The sequence below is a fragment of the Toxotes jaculatrix genome, chromosome 17 (genome assembly GCF_017976425.1).
Source record: "Toxotes jaculatrix isolate fToxJac2 chromosome 17, fToxJac2.pri, whole genome shotgun sequence".
NCBI lineage: Eukaryota > Metazoa > Chordata > Actinopteri > Toxotidae > Toxotes > Toxotes jaculatrix.
Window position 1 is genome coordinate 20,247,900 of NC_054410.1, and position 14,200 is coordinate 20,262,099.

General features: G+C 39.9%; 3 protein-coding genes across 10 annotated transcripts; all 3 read left to right on the forward strand.

Moving 5' to 3' along the window:
- Positions 1-27: 27 nt before the first annotated feature.
- Positions 28-3,890, forward strand: LOC121196831 (cilia- and flagella-associated protein 100-like). The gene is made up of 8 exons (XM_041059981.1): positions 28-108; positions 592-679; positions 1,604-1,646; positions 1,762-1,916; positions 2,113-2,242; positions 2,450-2,652; positions 3,495-3,588; positions 3,659-3,890. Coding segments are annotated over exons 2-8 (750 nt in total). The 5' UTR covers positions 28-108; positions 592-677; the 3' UTR covers positions 3,782-3,890.
- A 436-nt stretch (positions 3,891-4,326) lies between these two features.
- Positions 4,327-6,677, forward strand: LOC121196828 (interferon-inducible GTPase 5-like). 2 transcript variants are annotated; one of them, XM_041059971.1, is made up of 4 exons: positions 4,327-4,481; positions 4,836-5,399; positions 5,778-6,395; positions 6,431-6,677. In XM_041059971.1, the coding sequence occupies exons 2-4, from the start codon at positions 4,844-4,846 to the stop codon at positions 6,478-6,480; spliced, it is 1,224 nt and encodes a 407-aa protein (XP_040915905.1). In that variant the 5' UTR covers positions 4,327-4,481; positions 4,836-4,843; the 3' UTR covers positions 6,481-6,677. The 2 variants fall into 2 exon arrangements, with proteins under 2 accessions (XP_040915905.1, XP_040915906.1); XM_041059972.1 differs by having other exon boundaries at positions 4,328-4,481; positions 5,778-6,677.
- A 686-nt stretch (positions 6,678-7,363) lies between these two features.
- LOC121196829 (interferon-inducible GTPase 5-like) lies at positions 7,364-11,820 on the forward strand. Of its 7 annotated transcripts, none has more exons than XM_041059973.1 (5): positions 7,364-7,540; positions 7,867-7,879; positions 8,212-8,384; positions 8,839-9,413; positions 10,012-11,820. In XM_041059973.1, exons 4-5 carry the CDS (start codon positions 8,846-8,848, stop codon positions 10,647-10,649), a joined length of 1,206 nt encoding a protein of 401 aa, XP_040915907.1. In that variant the 5' UTR covers positions 7,364-7,540; positions 7,867-7,879; positions 8,212-8,384; positions 8,839-8,845; the 3' UTR covers positions 10,650-11,820. The 7 variants fall into 7 exon arrangements, with proteins under 7 accessions (XP_040915907.1, XP_040915910.1, XP_040915909.1 ...); XM_041059976.1 differs by having other exon boundaries at positions 8,261-8,384; XM_041059975.1 differs by having other exon boundaries at positions 8,264-8,384.
- Positions 11,821-14,200: the final 2,380 nt, after the last annotated feature.

Below are 14,200 nucleotides of genomic sequence, written 5' to 3' on the forward strand. Positions count from 1 at the left end.
TAATAATTTAAATGACTCTGTTGTCAGTTTTGAAAAAGAGAGGAAGCTCAAACAGGAGAAGAATGCAGTGATTGAGGAGCTCAGTGACAAAATGAGGACCAAAAAAAGGTAGGTCTATGATTATGTTGTATATTTAATATAAATATATGCACATTCTCCCTTTTAAATATGTCTATTTGGAGGCATTAATCTGCAATGACTGCGTTGTAGTGGGATGCAGTCGAATGCTATATGGATCTAAATTACTCTTTCTTCATAGTGAACTTGCTAAGCTTGAGGAAATCCTGAATAATTACAAGAATTACAAGATCATGCTGTCCAAGCTGTCACCTCTGGAGTGGCAGGAGGCACAGGAAGCAAAGGCTTTGAAAGCTGAAGTCCTGTCTGACAGAGATGCTCAGGATGAGCAGAACAGGGAGCCACAGGGGTCAGCTGTTAGGCAGGGTGAGTGTTAAAACCCAGTGACTCAGCATGAAATATATAATAGAGTAAAGGCCAGGGCATGCTAGTTTAACCCCTGATATCAGTCTGCAGCACAGCATGGGCTCACATACCCTGACTTGTAAGTGTGAAATGATAACATGCACACAGGTGTGGAGAAAGGTTTGGAGTCCAGTCCAGGTAGAGTGCTGCCTTCTACCGAAGAGCCCACACTGTCCTCATCCCACGACGACACAATGTAAGGAAACACCAACCCACTCACTCATTTTAATGTCGACATGGATCTTGTCATGACCAAGGCAACCAGAAACATGAGGGACAAGAGGACCCAAATGCAAAAAAACCCCATGACAGGCAAATGAGTAAACTAAAAGTATCTTAATTTCAACTCAAAAATCACTGGAAGAGTCCAGGGCCAGGGAACAAAACTAAAACAACTAAAAATCAACGGCTGGAAACATAAAACACAAAGAAAACTCCTTACAAGAAAACAAAAGGCAACCAAGGTAATTTCATGAGGGGGAAGATGCAAGGCACAGATACCAGAATGCACATGGGGAACTAACACAGGTAAAGACACAGGCAGACTCAGGTACAGACAAAGACAAACTGACAAGGACACAGGGAAACAAGGAGACTTAAATGCAGGAGGTAATGGGCAACAGGTGACACCAATTAGGGCGGGGCAGACAATCACAAAAGGAGGGAAACCAGACAAAGGCAGGAAGTAGAACAAGACAAGATACACAAGGGCTATGACTTCAAAATAAAACACGAAATACACAACAAAACTTAAACACCCAAAACAAGAGTAACTTGACTTAAAGCAGGAACTACTAACAGAACTTAGACTAAACCAAAGTCCAAAAGTCCATAGAAGAGTTCAAAACAAAAGGGTTCAGAAAACAGCCCTGTTAGGGGCTGGTCATGACAGATCTGATGAGTGTCATGCTGCACATCCATCCAGTCGATTACTTCCATTCAGTGCTCAGCATAAGCCAAAAGAATTACAAGTTTAAACAAAAGTATGCGTTTACAAATTGCTTTACCTTCTAAAGAGCTACATCCCTCCATGTAAATCGAATTGTTTTTCATGTGGATATATTTTAAGTTTATTTCATTGTTTCACATCTTGTTGCTTAAACTCTTTCTGACCTTTCAGGGTCACAAATGTTAAACTGGACAGCGAGAGATCAGAGTATGAGGTCAGTTTCCCTAAAAGGTGCACTGAAGCACTACCTCTTCGTACGCTACTTCTTCTTTATCTTGTGTGTTATCCTGCAGTTCTGACAGTGTGGTTTCACCTTCCCCTTCCTAAAGGAGAACCTGGTGTTATACTTCTCGGATTCCCAGCAGCTACAGGGTCTGGTAGAGGAGCTGACAGAGCAAAATTTGTCCCTTGTTCAGAACTCCAACAAAGTGAATGAGATACATGAGGAGCTCCGGCAAACTGTTTGTGTCAAGTTGAAGAAAATGTAAGCATCATATTCAAATATCAAAAAGGCTCATTTTAAACTTCAGGTTGATGAATATTGAAAATTGCAATAAATGAAACCAAAAAAAAAAAAAAAGGACATGTATGATGAGAGGATACAATATAAACAAAAAATGCTTTGATCAAGTTGTGGCAATATAATCCTGTTGGCAATGCTAAATCCCCTCTGTCTGAAGGGAAGTGGAGGAAGAGAATCTGATGTTGCAGGCCAAAGACATGAGGGACAGAACTAACCAAGAAAGGTTGAGAATTGTCCAGCTCACAAAAAAGGTTCAGCTGCACGACTCATTAAGAACAGCAGACCAGGTAAGGAAGCAGAATGTATGTTTGACATTTCATTTTCCAGCATCCCCCTAAAATCACCTCAAAATCACCCTTATAACACCGAGGGTGGCATCAGTAAAGTGCATGCTAAATTTGACCGATCCTAGCTGGGCTCAGATGTTTTCTGTCTTGTTCTATCTCCTCTCCTCCTGTTCATTCATCTACCCCTCTTCCTCTCCTTGCCTGCAGGATATTATGTTGAACGCTTTGGGTGTGAAGGTGACGGAGGTGCATCGCTGCTGCGTGGATAGCCGGCCGACCAGCCTCAGCACCCTGGAGAAGCTGTCAAGCATCGAGTACCATATGGCTTTGCTGCTCCAGCACATTGAGAACATCCCTGAAGAAAGCTTGGAGAATCTGAGGCAAATCAAGGACAGTGAGAGGAGGAGCAGGTTTGTCTCACCGACTGTAGGCCTGACAGGAGACCTGTAGGATAACATTTATGTTTAGATAAGTATGCTGTTTATTGCAGCATAACTTACATAGTGTCAGATAGACTGCAATGCTTTGTCCAATGGTGTCTGGTATCTCTCTCTTATTATTATTATTATTTTTTTTTTTTTTAACATTTTCCACTAAACCAGGGGTGAGCAAACTGTTCCACAAAGGGCCGGTGTGGCTGCAGGTTTTTGTTCCAACCAAGCAGCAGCACACCAGACTTGACTCATTTAATCAGCTGATCTCACTTTTCAGAACTTTTCAATCAAGAGCACACCGTTTGACCAATCAACTGTCTGAAAAGTGAGATCAGCTGATTAAATGAGTCAAGTCTGGTGTGCTGCTGCTTGGTTGGAACAAAAACCTGCAGCCACACCAGCCCTTTGTGGAACAGTTTGGACACCTCTGCACTAAAAAGTTCATATGTTTTCTAAATGGTGTAGATTGGTTTAAACAAATTTTAAATTCACAGCAGTTGTGGTGAGGACAGCTTAGCATATTATGCTTCCACTAAAGAAAAATAATTCAAAAACAGATGTAGTGTGGTATTTAGAGTGGTATTTAAATGTTTCATATTTTAATAATTGAATGCTTACTGGAGTTTTGGGGTTTTGGGGGTTAGTCTTGGCATAGATAGACTTCTCAGTCTGGATTTTCTGTCTTCAGTACATTGATATATTGATATATAAATACAACAGTGTAAACACCACGTAATGTTAGGAACTCTGAGAAGATATATATCCCCAGGATAGACATGAAAACCCCCTCTCTTCTTGTATCCTGTATGATGTCCCAGGCTGCGTGAAGAAAAACTGAGACTGGAGAGAGAGAAACAGGAAAAAAGGATGGAGAAGTGCACGCAAAGATCCCTGAGTGATGCCAAGAAAATAGTGAGTAACTCCACGCAGTTGTTCTGATGAACTGAAGTTACAGTTAGAAACACACACATTTTTCTTTCAGAGAGGAAGAAAACTCATGCCCAGATGTATCCCTGTCGAGCAGAAGACCGAAGTCTACAGTACGGACGACCTCCCTGCCGAAGATGAGTTCCAGGCCCACCTCTTTAACCCTGAGGACGTGTAGAAAAACATATTATATTAGTACAAATTCTAAAACATAATGTCTTTTTGAATGCCCAGGATTCTGGTTATGAGCTGAATCAGAATACATGCAATAAAGCAGTTGGATTGTATATGACTGTATGTTCAGTATGTTTGTAAGTGATTGCTTTCACATTCTTGTGTCATACATTATGTTCCCACCATGATTTCATATACTCTACAGGTCACATTTACCATAGCATACACTGCTATTTCTGATATAAACAAATACCTGACAATCTGAACTTTGCCCCTAAAATCAATACATTTTTTTTCTGCTGGGTTTCATATCTCCATATGATGCTCTGGCTGTTCCACTGCCAGTGTAGAATCGGGTCAGGGCACAGTTGCTGACATTGGGAGGGCGAGTCAGTTTATTTTACAGTTACAGTCCGTTCACAGGCCGATTAACGTGTAGATCAGACACGAAGCACTGAGAGTGAACTGTTCATATTCGAGGTCTGTGAGACGTGATGCCCCTAAAACCAGCTGCGGGACCCCTCCTCTCTGCGCTTCTTCTAAACCAGCTGATTTACAAGAAACACGGGATGAGGCAACCTGACGGACTCTGATTGGTTTAGACTCTCTGCAGCGTTTTTATCAGTCGCTGACCGGAGGGGCTGATCTCCCAAACCGTACGAGGATCAAAACTTTTGCTGAGCAGTAACGAAGTTCCTCATACAGTAAGTCATACATTTACAGTTACACACTGCACTATACTGTGTATTACGGTGTATGGATTATGACTGGTCATCTGTTTAATAATTAGCATTAGTTTCTGACCGCTGAAGTTAATGTAACACACGTCGCACCGTCCTAGTGTAGGGTAATGAGGACACAAAGTCCTGGGAAAAGACGCACTAGAAAAACATTTCTGAATTTATCTTTGCACCTTTGATGCTTCTGCTTTTATTTTACGTGTTCAATATCATAACTTTGCATGTTCTTTTTCATGCTTGGTTAGATAGGGTGATCTTATATTCTGGAATTACAAAAAAGAAAATTATGAAGTGAGTTTCTGTTTCTTCCTTTTTCAGGGAGTGCCATGGAAAATCCACTTGATTATGAACCAATAGAAGAGTTTAGAGAGGTGCTGCTGACTGCTGGACCTGCCTCTGCAGCTGCAAAGATCCAGGAGTATTTGGATGAGCAGAATAATATTCCACTAAATATTGCTGTCACAGGAGAGTCTGGCTCTGGTAAATCCACCTTTGTTAATGCCTTTAGAGGCATAAACAACAGAGATGAAGGAGCCGCTCCTACTGGTTGTGTAGAAACCACATCAAAACCTACAGCATACGCCCACCCAAACTATCCCAATGTTACATTATGGGATCTCCCTGGGATTGGTACCACCAATTTCCCAGCTGATGAGTACCTGAAGTATGTTGAATTTGAGAAGTTTGACTTCTTCATCATCATCTCAGCTGATCGCTTCAGAGAAAATGATGTGAAACTTGCTCTGGAGATTGAGAGGATGAAGAAGAAGTTCTACTTTGTTCGCTCAAAGATTGACAGCAACTTACGTGATGCGGAAGAAGATCAGAGGGATTTCAGCGAGGAGAGGACTCTTGCACAAATCAGGGAGAACTGCATTCAAGGTAAGGTTCAGTCATTTTTAATGACTGTTGTACTTCCTGTGTTACTGCTATTGAATCTAAGAAATATTATCTTGTGTATTTGCTTCAGGTTTAGAAGCTTCCACGTCCAGCAGACCCTGACACATTCTGCTCTCTCTTCTATTTAATTACAGATCCAAATTCAAAACATGAAATAATTAGCAAGGATATAAATCTGATGTCTTAGAATGAGACTGTTTTCTGACTTTTCCTGATCCTTCTTATGAAATACTGACTAGTTTTAAGATTCCAGGCCACTAACAGTCAGGTGAAGCTTATCCTGACATGATGAAACTCAAGAGGCTTTTTCTTTTTTTATTTTAATTTCCTCACCTGATATCCATTCTCTTTGTGACACAGGTCTCCAAGAACAAGGTTTTGAGTCTCCACAGGTCTTCCTGGTGTCCAGCCGTAAGCTCCACCTGTATGACTTCCGTCTGCTGGAGGAGACATTAGAGAGGGAACTTCCTGCACACAAGAGGAATGCTCTGCTGTTTGCCATGCCCAATGTCAGCCGTGGGATCATCGACAAGAAGAAAGATGCTTTACAGTCAAAAATAAAGTACTTGGCCTCTCTATCTGCACTCATAGCATCTGCACCAGTCCCTGGGCTCTCGATTACTGCTGATCTAACCATGATAGTTAAAACCATCAAAGAGTACCAGGTTACTTTTGGCCTTGATAACGAGTCACTGGAGAATCTTGCTCGTAGCACACGTCTGACTTTGGCTGATCTTAGAGCAGTGATGAAGTCACCTCTGGCTGCAACAGAAATAACCAAAGAGCTTATTGTTAAGGTGCTGTCCTTTTCTGCAAGTGAAATTGCATTAATGACAGCAGAGGAAGGGTCCAGATTCATCCCAATAATTGGAATCCCAGCAGCAATGACCTGCTCTTTTATCTCCACCTACAGTGCACTCAAGACTTTCCTCAACATGCTTGCTGATGATGCTCAGAGGGTATTTACAAGAGCACTGGGTTTAAACACCACAGTGTGAAATCAGAAATGAATGGAAATATGGAACATTTAAGACTGTTAGAGTACAGAGCAATGAGCCTCTGAATTATTTTTGTGAGCACAATGTAATTTGTTATTAATCACTGATCACTTAATCATAATTTTCTAATCTAGTTGCACATTTTAGCAAACACTTTGAGTAAGTCAGGTGATGTGATTATTCCTGTCTAAATAATCTATTTTCATCTGATTGAAATGTAATGAAGGCTTTTGATTGATCAATAAATTGTCCATTGCAATGAGCTGAAATTAGTTGTTTTGTCGTTACATGAAAAACCAATTCTCCAGGTCAGATACCAAAGGGCTACACAAACACACAGGACGTCCTGTTCCCTTGCTACTATAGTGTGGACATATGCTGTTTTTATATCATCATGAGACACCATAAACTGCAAAATAAAGAGGGACACTGTAACCAGGTTTGTTATGTTTCATATCAACTTTATCAAAACCAAGGTAGGAGGTGACAGGGACTAGTGTGCATGTAAAGGTACTAATAAATAGATTATATCCTGCTGACTGCATGAAACAGAACACAATGGAATTAAGTCACATAAGTAAAATTAAAATGATTAGAATTGTTATCAAATGTTAAAATGAAAAGAACCATCAGAGGCACCAGTTTATCTCTTGGCCTCAGACACCAACACGCCTAGAAATATCCCTGCATCAGTGAGCTGAAGCAGCAGTGGACTGCAGGTCAGAGAGAAATGTATTCATTCAGCATGGAGCTTGTATTTGCATGTTGTGTCTCTTACAGTTTCAGGTGACCTGGTCGAAACTGCCAAGCAACTAATACCAACAACAGACTTTAAAATCCAAAGTCCAACAGACAAAAACACAGCAGGCTCCTCCTCCTTCTCTGTCTTTCTTGGAAATCTCCTCCCTTACTGTTATCACTGTTGGCTCAGCATAAATTCAAGGAGAACATTGTTTGCTTCCAACTTTCCATCACAACAGGAGGTTTAGACTGGTCTGCCTGAAGGACTGAATTCAGCTTAAACATCTGAAACAGCCTCTTCTCTGAGTCTCCATTGAAATGTATATGGTGTAAATCAGGACAGTGTTGTTCCAGCTTCAGTTTCAGCACCTGGAAGAAATCTGAGTGAGTAGCTGCAAACATTCAGCAGAGTTTGACCTTGAATCTTAGTTCAGAGAAATAAGAAACTAACCAGAGTCAGTGGAAACATGAAATCAAACATAAGTGTATTTATTATGTTACACCCTGAAAAGGGGAGATATTAATAAAGACTCTCCAACACAAAGCTTCCTCTCTGGCAGCAGGATTGAGAATTGTATTGTTTTCAAAATTGTTCACAAAGTTACAAAATCTCTTTAGATGCAACATATTACAATAAAATTATCGGTTTCCTTTACAGTTCTACAATGATTTCAAATTTAATAATTTTTTAAAATCTTATTTTCTTCCAGATTTCTTTTCCAGGTAAGTAAAGAACATATATAATAACATTTCTCTTTCTTTTCAACAGGAAAAAAAAAACACGAGGTCAATATTTACGAAATTAATCTATAATCAAATAAATATAAGCTGACACCATCAAACTCTACTGTATTGCAAATAAAAATGCTAGCTACTGCAGAAACGGGAATTAGCTGCCTGCTCACCGTACCTCAATTAACAGTCAAACAGTATAAATAACGTCAGTCAAACTTGCTCAAACACTCAAACTGGCTAAGAGAACATCAGCAATATGTGTCAGCAAACATATGTCAAAGTTAAGGAGGAATAATACTCATTTTTTTTTATCTGAAAAGGGGGAGATATTAATAAAGACTCTCCAACACGAAACTTCCTCTCTGGCAGCAGGATCGAGAATGAAGCATCGTGGCGAGAGCTCCCCCTGTCGGACCCCGCAGACGTAACTAATCAATAACAGATTTTTAATCTCAAAGGATCAACAAGTCGATCATGGATTCATTTATTAAATGTAGGTATATTTAAACCTTTTTACATGTTTTTGAAATCCACATGATTTTTTACCCATTTGCACTCTTTTTCTACATGACTTTGCTTTTTTTATAGGACATTTTTACCTTTATAGCCATGAATTATCATCAATGAATTTTCTGTGTCACTGTCTATTTTAATGACATTTTAAATAACAGTTTAAATGCTTAATGAGCTTCTGTACTCACTGAATGGACAATCAAAAAAATAAAAAAAAATCTTCAATCTATCACAATTACAGTGTTGGAATAAATCGGATCTGGATGTTTATCTAAGTGATTTTATAGCTCACATGATTTCTTTTTGGGATATAAACTTCCTTGTTTTGTAGCATAATAATATCATTTCAAAGCAGGTTTTTATATTCTGCTACTGTATTTCCAAACCCACGATTACAATACAGTGATTTTCACATCTTTTTTTTTCTTTTCTAGAATCAGCATGGATGATCCATTTGATTCATATCCAGAGAAGGATGAAATTAAAGAAATTAAAGATTTACTGGAGAACAATGATGCTGCTGCTGCAGCTGCAAAGATCCAGGAGTATTTGGATGAGCAGAATAATATTCCACTAAATATTGCCGTCACAGGAGAGTCTGGCTCTGGTAAATCCACCTTTGTTAATGTCTTTAGAGGCATAAACAACAGAGATGAAGGAGCCGCCCCTACTGGTTGTGTAGAAACCACATCAAAACCTACACCATACGCCCACCCAAACTATCCCAATGTTACATTATGGGATCTCCCTGGCATTGGTACCATTAATTTCCCAGCTGATGAGTACCTGAACTATGTTGGATTTGAGAAGTTTGACTTCTTCATCATCATCTCAGCTGATCGCTTCAGAGAAAATGATGTGAAACTTGCTCTGGAGATTGAGAGGATGAAGAAGAAGTTCTACTTTGTTCGCTCAAAGATTGACAGCAACTTACGTGATGCGGAAGAAGATCAGAGGGATTTCAACGAGGAGAGGACTCTTGCACAAATCAGGGAGAACTGCATTCAAGGTATAGTTGTTGGTTTTTTTTATTTCCATTGTGAAGAATGTAGTTATTGTATTTAATGAATATTTATTGTTGATATCAATCTGGTGTACATGCAACACTGACATCTCAACTGTATAAAGGTTTAGAGATTTGATTGAGTCAAAGTGATGCATGGTGAATCTTATGAATCCACCAGCAAATTTGACAGTTGAAGATTCAGTATGTAACATTTGATATTAAGTCACATTAACATATACTTTCTCACTGTTAGCACAGTTTCTATTACTGTGGTTTTCTAAATACCAAAATTCAAATCATTTCTTTTTCATCCTGCCACTTTGCCCCTCACATCAAATTAAACTGGCACGGAGTGAGACAAGTGTGACCATTCATTTTTATTAATTTTATTATCTTTTCTAATGACTATTGTACTTCCTGCATTACTGCTATTGAAACTAAAAAATACTATATGTGTATTTGCTTCATATTTAGAAGTTTTAATCACATCTGTCTGATCCTGATACATTCTGATCTCTCAATGCAATGTTATACATTTAAATTTTTTTTTCTTCTTTTATTTTAATTTCCTCACCTGATATCCATTCTCTTTGTGACACAGGTCTCCAAAAACAAGGTTTTGAGTCTCCACAGGTCTTCCTGGTGTCCAGCCGTAAACTCCACCTGTATGACTTCCATCTGCTGGAGGAGACATTAGAGAGAGAACTATCTGCACACAAGAGGAATGCTCTGCTGTTTGTCATACCCAGTGTCAGCCGTGGGATCATCGACAAGAAGAAAGATGCTTTACAGTCAAAAATAAAGTACTTGGCCTCTATATCTGCACTCATAGCATCTGCACCAGTCCCTGGGCTCTCTATAGCTGTTGATCTAGACATGATGGTTAAAACCATCAAAGAGTACCAGGTCACTTTTGGCCTTGATAACGAGTCACTGGAGAATCTTGCTCGTAGCGCACGCCTGACTTTGGCTGATCTTAGAGCAGAGATGACGTCACCTCTGGCTGCAACAGAAATAACCAAAGAGCTTATCACTAGTATACTGCACTCATTTACATCTCTCAAGTCCTTAATGAAAGCAGAGGAAGGGTCCAGATATATTCCACTGTTTGGAATCCCAGCAGCAATGACCTGCTCTTTTATCTTCAGCTACAATGCACTCAATACTTTCCTCAACATGCTTGCTGATGATGCTCAGAGGGTATTTACAAGAGCACTGGGTTTAAACACCACAGTGTGAAATCAGAAATGAATGGAAATATGGAACATTGTTTTGCATTGTTATTTTTACAGAAGTAAAGAATCTAAATACTTCTACCACTGTGAGTGGCCCACTGAAATATATATATAATATATATAATATATATATAAAAACAGGTGTCTGTAGTTTCAGCGACATCAAGCAGGTGAAACACACCTTTACACTGGTCCTACTGGTTAAAAATAACCCTAACCATGAGCAAAGTGGGCTTCCCTTTGCTGTGACAACAGCCTCAGCTCTTCATGTCATGGATTCCACATGTCCAGTAAAGTTCACTGAACTCATTGTCATGTTCATGAAACCAGTCTGACGCGACTTTTAAAGGGATGAACATGTTTGGCAACAATACTCAGATCATGATGTGACATTCAGACCATGACTGATTGGTATTAAGACTCAGAGTGAAGAAAGAAAACATTCCCCACCCCAGCACACCACCACCACCAGCCTGGACTGTTGACACAAGGCAGGTTGGGTCTGGACCCTGATGTGGTCTCAGCTGTTGTCGTCCATCCACCTCAAGGTTGGATGTGTTGTTCAGTCTGAGATGCAGCCTCATTCTGATTAAACTCTAGAGACTGTTACCACCGTTTAGAAATTAGTCAACAAACATTTCACAGAGTCACTCAGATCATATTTCTCCTCAGTCTGATGTTTGATGTGAACATTAACTGAAGCTCCTGATCTGTATCTGCAGGATTTCATACATTGCTCTGCTGTCACATGATTGATTGGACTGATTGGACAGTTGCAAGAATAAGCAGGTGTACAGGTGTTCCTAATAAAGTGCTTGCAGAATGTGATATGTCTGGTTAGCACCTGTAGAGGATTATGATGAGTGACTGCCCTCCTGTGGTCACTGTGAGGAACTACAGATGTTACAGATTATTCAGTCATTGCTCATATTATCAGTGTGTTACTGCTTTAACATGTTAATACTAATGTTGGTTTTATGCATGATACATTTGTTCATGGTATCCACCTCTACTTATGTTTTCTCTGATGGTGAAAGGCTTCTCTGGTTGTATTAGAGTCATACTCTTTCTGATTGGATGCTGGTATGGAGCATCCAAGTATTACACTGTGTGCTGTGTTAATTCTATATTTGCTATTGATGATGATGATGTTAAGTTCCAATAAAAGATGTGAAAAAGAAGAAGAAAATGTGTCTGAATGATTTCTGCTGATGAACTAATCAATTCATCCACTCATAGTTTCAGCACCATTAGAGATTCCAGACCTCAGAATCCAGTTTTAGAGAATGAGACACAGACGTCTTCTACTAAAGAGTGAAAGCATGCAGAAATCCCTCTCTCCTCCTGTATATGCTCACATCACTGAGTTCTCTCTGTATGGAAAATACACCAAACACTTTCATCTCAAAAATACTAAACAAAAATAAAATTATAGGAATGAAAAACACAGACAGACAGGGATCATACACAAAATTAACAGGTATCACAAGAACTATAACCACCAAAGGAACACTGGAAAGCTTGGCAGAACCACAAGGAACACACAAGACAATCTGACAACGAGTGCAGGGAGGACGGGGACTAAATACAATGGGAGGAGGGGAGACAATTACACACAGGTGAAACACATTAAGGGAGGGAGGGTAATCGGGGAGGAAGGAGCACACGGGGAGAGGGAAGTCAAGTCACTGGAACGAGAGGAAAAACAGTGAACAACCAGAAACTGAAACATTACCAAAATAAAACAGGAAACACCAAATAATCTAAATAAAACCACCCTGGCTCCCAGGGTGAAACCTGACAGTAGGAGCATCACCTCTTTGTGTATATGTCCCCACAAATTCCATCTCTGTCATCCAACAGACTACTGCTGTGTTTCCAGCGGCCCAGCCAGAGTCCCCTAACTCACTTGGCCTTTTCCTGGCTTTCCTCTTCACACCTTGTTTTATTCACCAAAAAAAACCTTCACACATTAACATATCAATTTATTTTTAAGTTCTCCACACAAACAAAGAAGCTCTGGCTGCGAAGGAAAACTCAAGATGTCAGCACTTGATGAAACTGTGCAGCTAATGTAGTGCAAAACATACAGGAGCTGATCAACTCAGGCAGGGCTGAGTAGATAAATAAAATAAAACAACTATAGATGATAATAAAAAGTAAATAACATTTTGATTTCAGCACAGTTTACATTCACTTCAGGACGGTTAAAATTGTTTTTTGGGACGTTCTGGGACGATGGTGAAAAATGTTAGTCTGGAGCCCTGAATGATTTCTTGACTGGAATACAGGCTTCTTCGTTTTATAGCATATAAAGTTATGAGGGTAACACGGAGAAGAGAACCCAGTGTAGCTGGCAGACTGATGTATGACAATATTTTAATAAATAATAACTTGCTTAAAGGTCCATACAGCCAAGAACAAAAATCAGGAACAGACACAGCAGGAAACACACAAGTAAACTCAGCAACCAACACAGACAAACTGACAAAGAGACAGAAGAACACAGGGACTGATATTCACAAGAGGTAATTGGGAACAGGTGACACAGGTTAGGGTGGAGCACACAATCACAGAAGGAGGGGACAGGATGACAGGAAGTAAAATCAGAACAGAGGCACAAAGGATGTGACTTCAACATAAAACAGGAAAAACTTAACAGAACACAAAAGTCAAAACATGAGTCCCAAGGAGTCACTCTGGGGTCTGATCATGATTATCTTTTTTTTTCCTTTTTTAGGATCAGCATGGATGATCCATTTGATTTATATCCACAGAAGGATGAAATTAAAGAATCACTGCAGAACAATGATGCTGCAGCAGCTGCAAAGATCCAGGAGTATTTGGATCAGCAGAATAATATTCCACTAAATATTGCCGTCACAGGAGAGTCTGGCTCTGGTAAATCCACCTTTGTTAATGTCTTTAGAGGCATAGACAACAAAGATGACCAAGCTGCCCGTGCTGGAAACCACCTTACAAGTTACATCATACGCCCACCCAAACCATCCCAATGTTACATTATGGGATCTCCCTGGCATTGGTACCACCAATTTCCCAGCTGATGAGTACCTGAAGTATGTTGGATTTGAGAAGTTTGACTTCTTCATCATCATCTCAGCTGATCGCTTCAGAGAAAATGATGTGAAACTTGCTCTGGAGATTGAGAGGATGAAGAAGAAGTTCTAATTTGTTCGCTCAAAGATTGACCATAACTTACTTGATGTGGAAGAAGATCTTAACTTCACCTATTAAGAATGTTCAGGTCATTATAACAGGGTCAGGTGCGTCACCTGAGCAAGCTGGTTCTTCCACAGTCAGATGTAAAATCTGGATGAGCAAACATTCGTGACTTACAAATGTGTAGATGTGGAGCCACCTGGTGGGTCAGTAGTGCAAATGTAAACACAGTGTTCATGATGAGGCGGCACGGTGATGCAGTGGTTAGCACTGTCAACCAGCCTGACCTCTGACCTATGACCTCTCTCATCAACAAGGTGTTTCTGTCCTCAGAGCTGCTGCTTCACTGGATGGTTTTGGTTTTTGGCTTCATTC

Bases quoted from the DNA above. Each gene is read 5' to 3' on its own strand.
- LOC121196831 (XM_041059981.1), top strand. The intron at 1,647-1,761 runs GTCAGTTTCCCT...CCCTTCCTAAAG, and splicing joins GCGAGAGATCAGAGTATGAG to GAGAACCTGGTGTTATACTT. The intron at 3,589-3,658 runs GTGAGTAACTCC...TTTTTCTTTCAG, and splicing joins TGAGTGATGCCAAGAAAATA to AGAGGAAGAAAACTCATGCC.
- LOC121196828 (XM_041059971.1), top strand. From the start codon at position 4,844: ATGGAAAATCCACTTGATTATGAACCAATAGAAGAGTTTAGAGAGGTG. The intron at 5,400-5,777 runs GTAAGGTTCAGT...TTTGTGACACAG, and splicing joins CAGGGAGAACTGCATTCAAG to GTCTCCAAGAACAAGGTTTT. The intron at 6,396-6,430 runs GTTTAAACACCA...CAGAAATGAATG, and splicing joins GGTATTTACAAGAGCACTGG to GAAATATGGAACATTTAAGA.
- LOC121196829 (XM_041059973.1), top strand. From the start codon at position 8,846: ATGGATGATCCATTTGATTCATATCCAGAGAAGGATGAAATTAAAGAA. The intron at 9,414-10,011 runs GTATAGTTGTTG...TTTGTGACACAG, and splicing joins CAGGGAGAACTGCATTCAAG to GTCTCCAAAAACAAGGTTTT.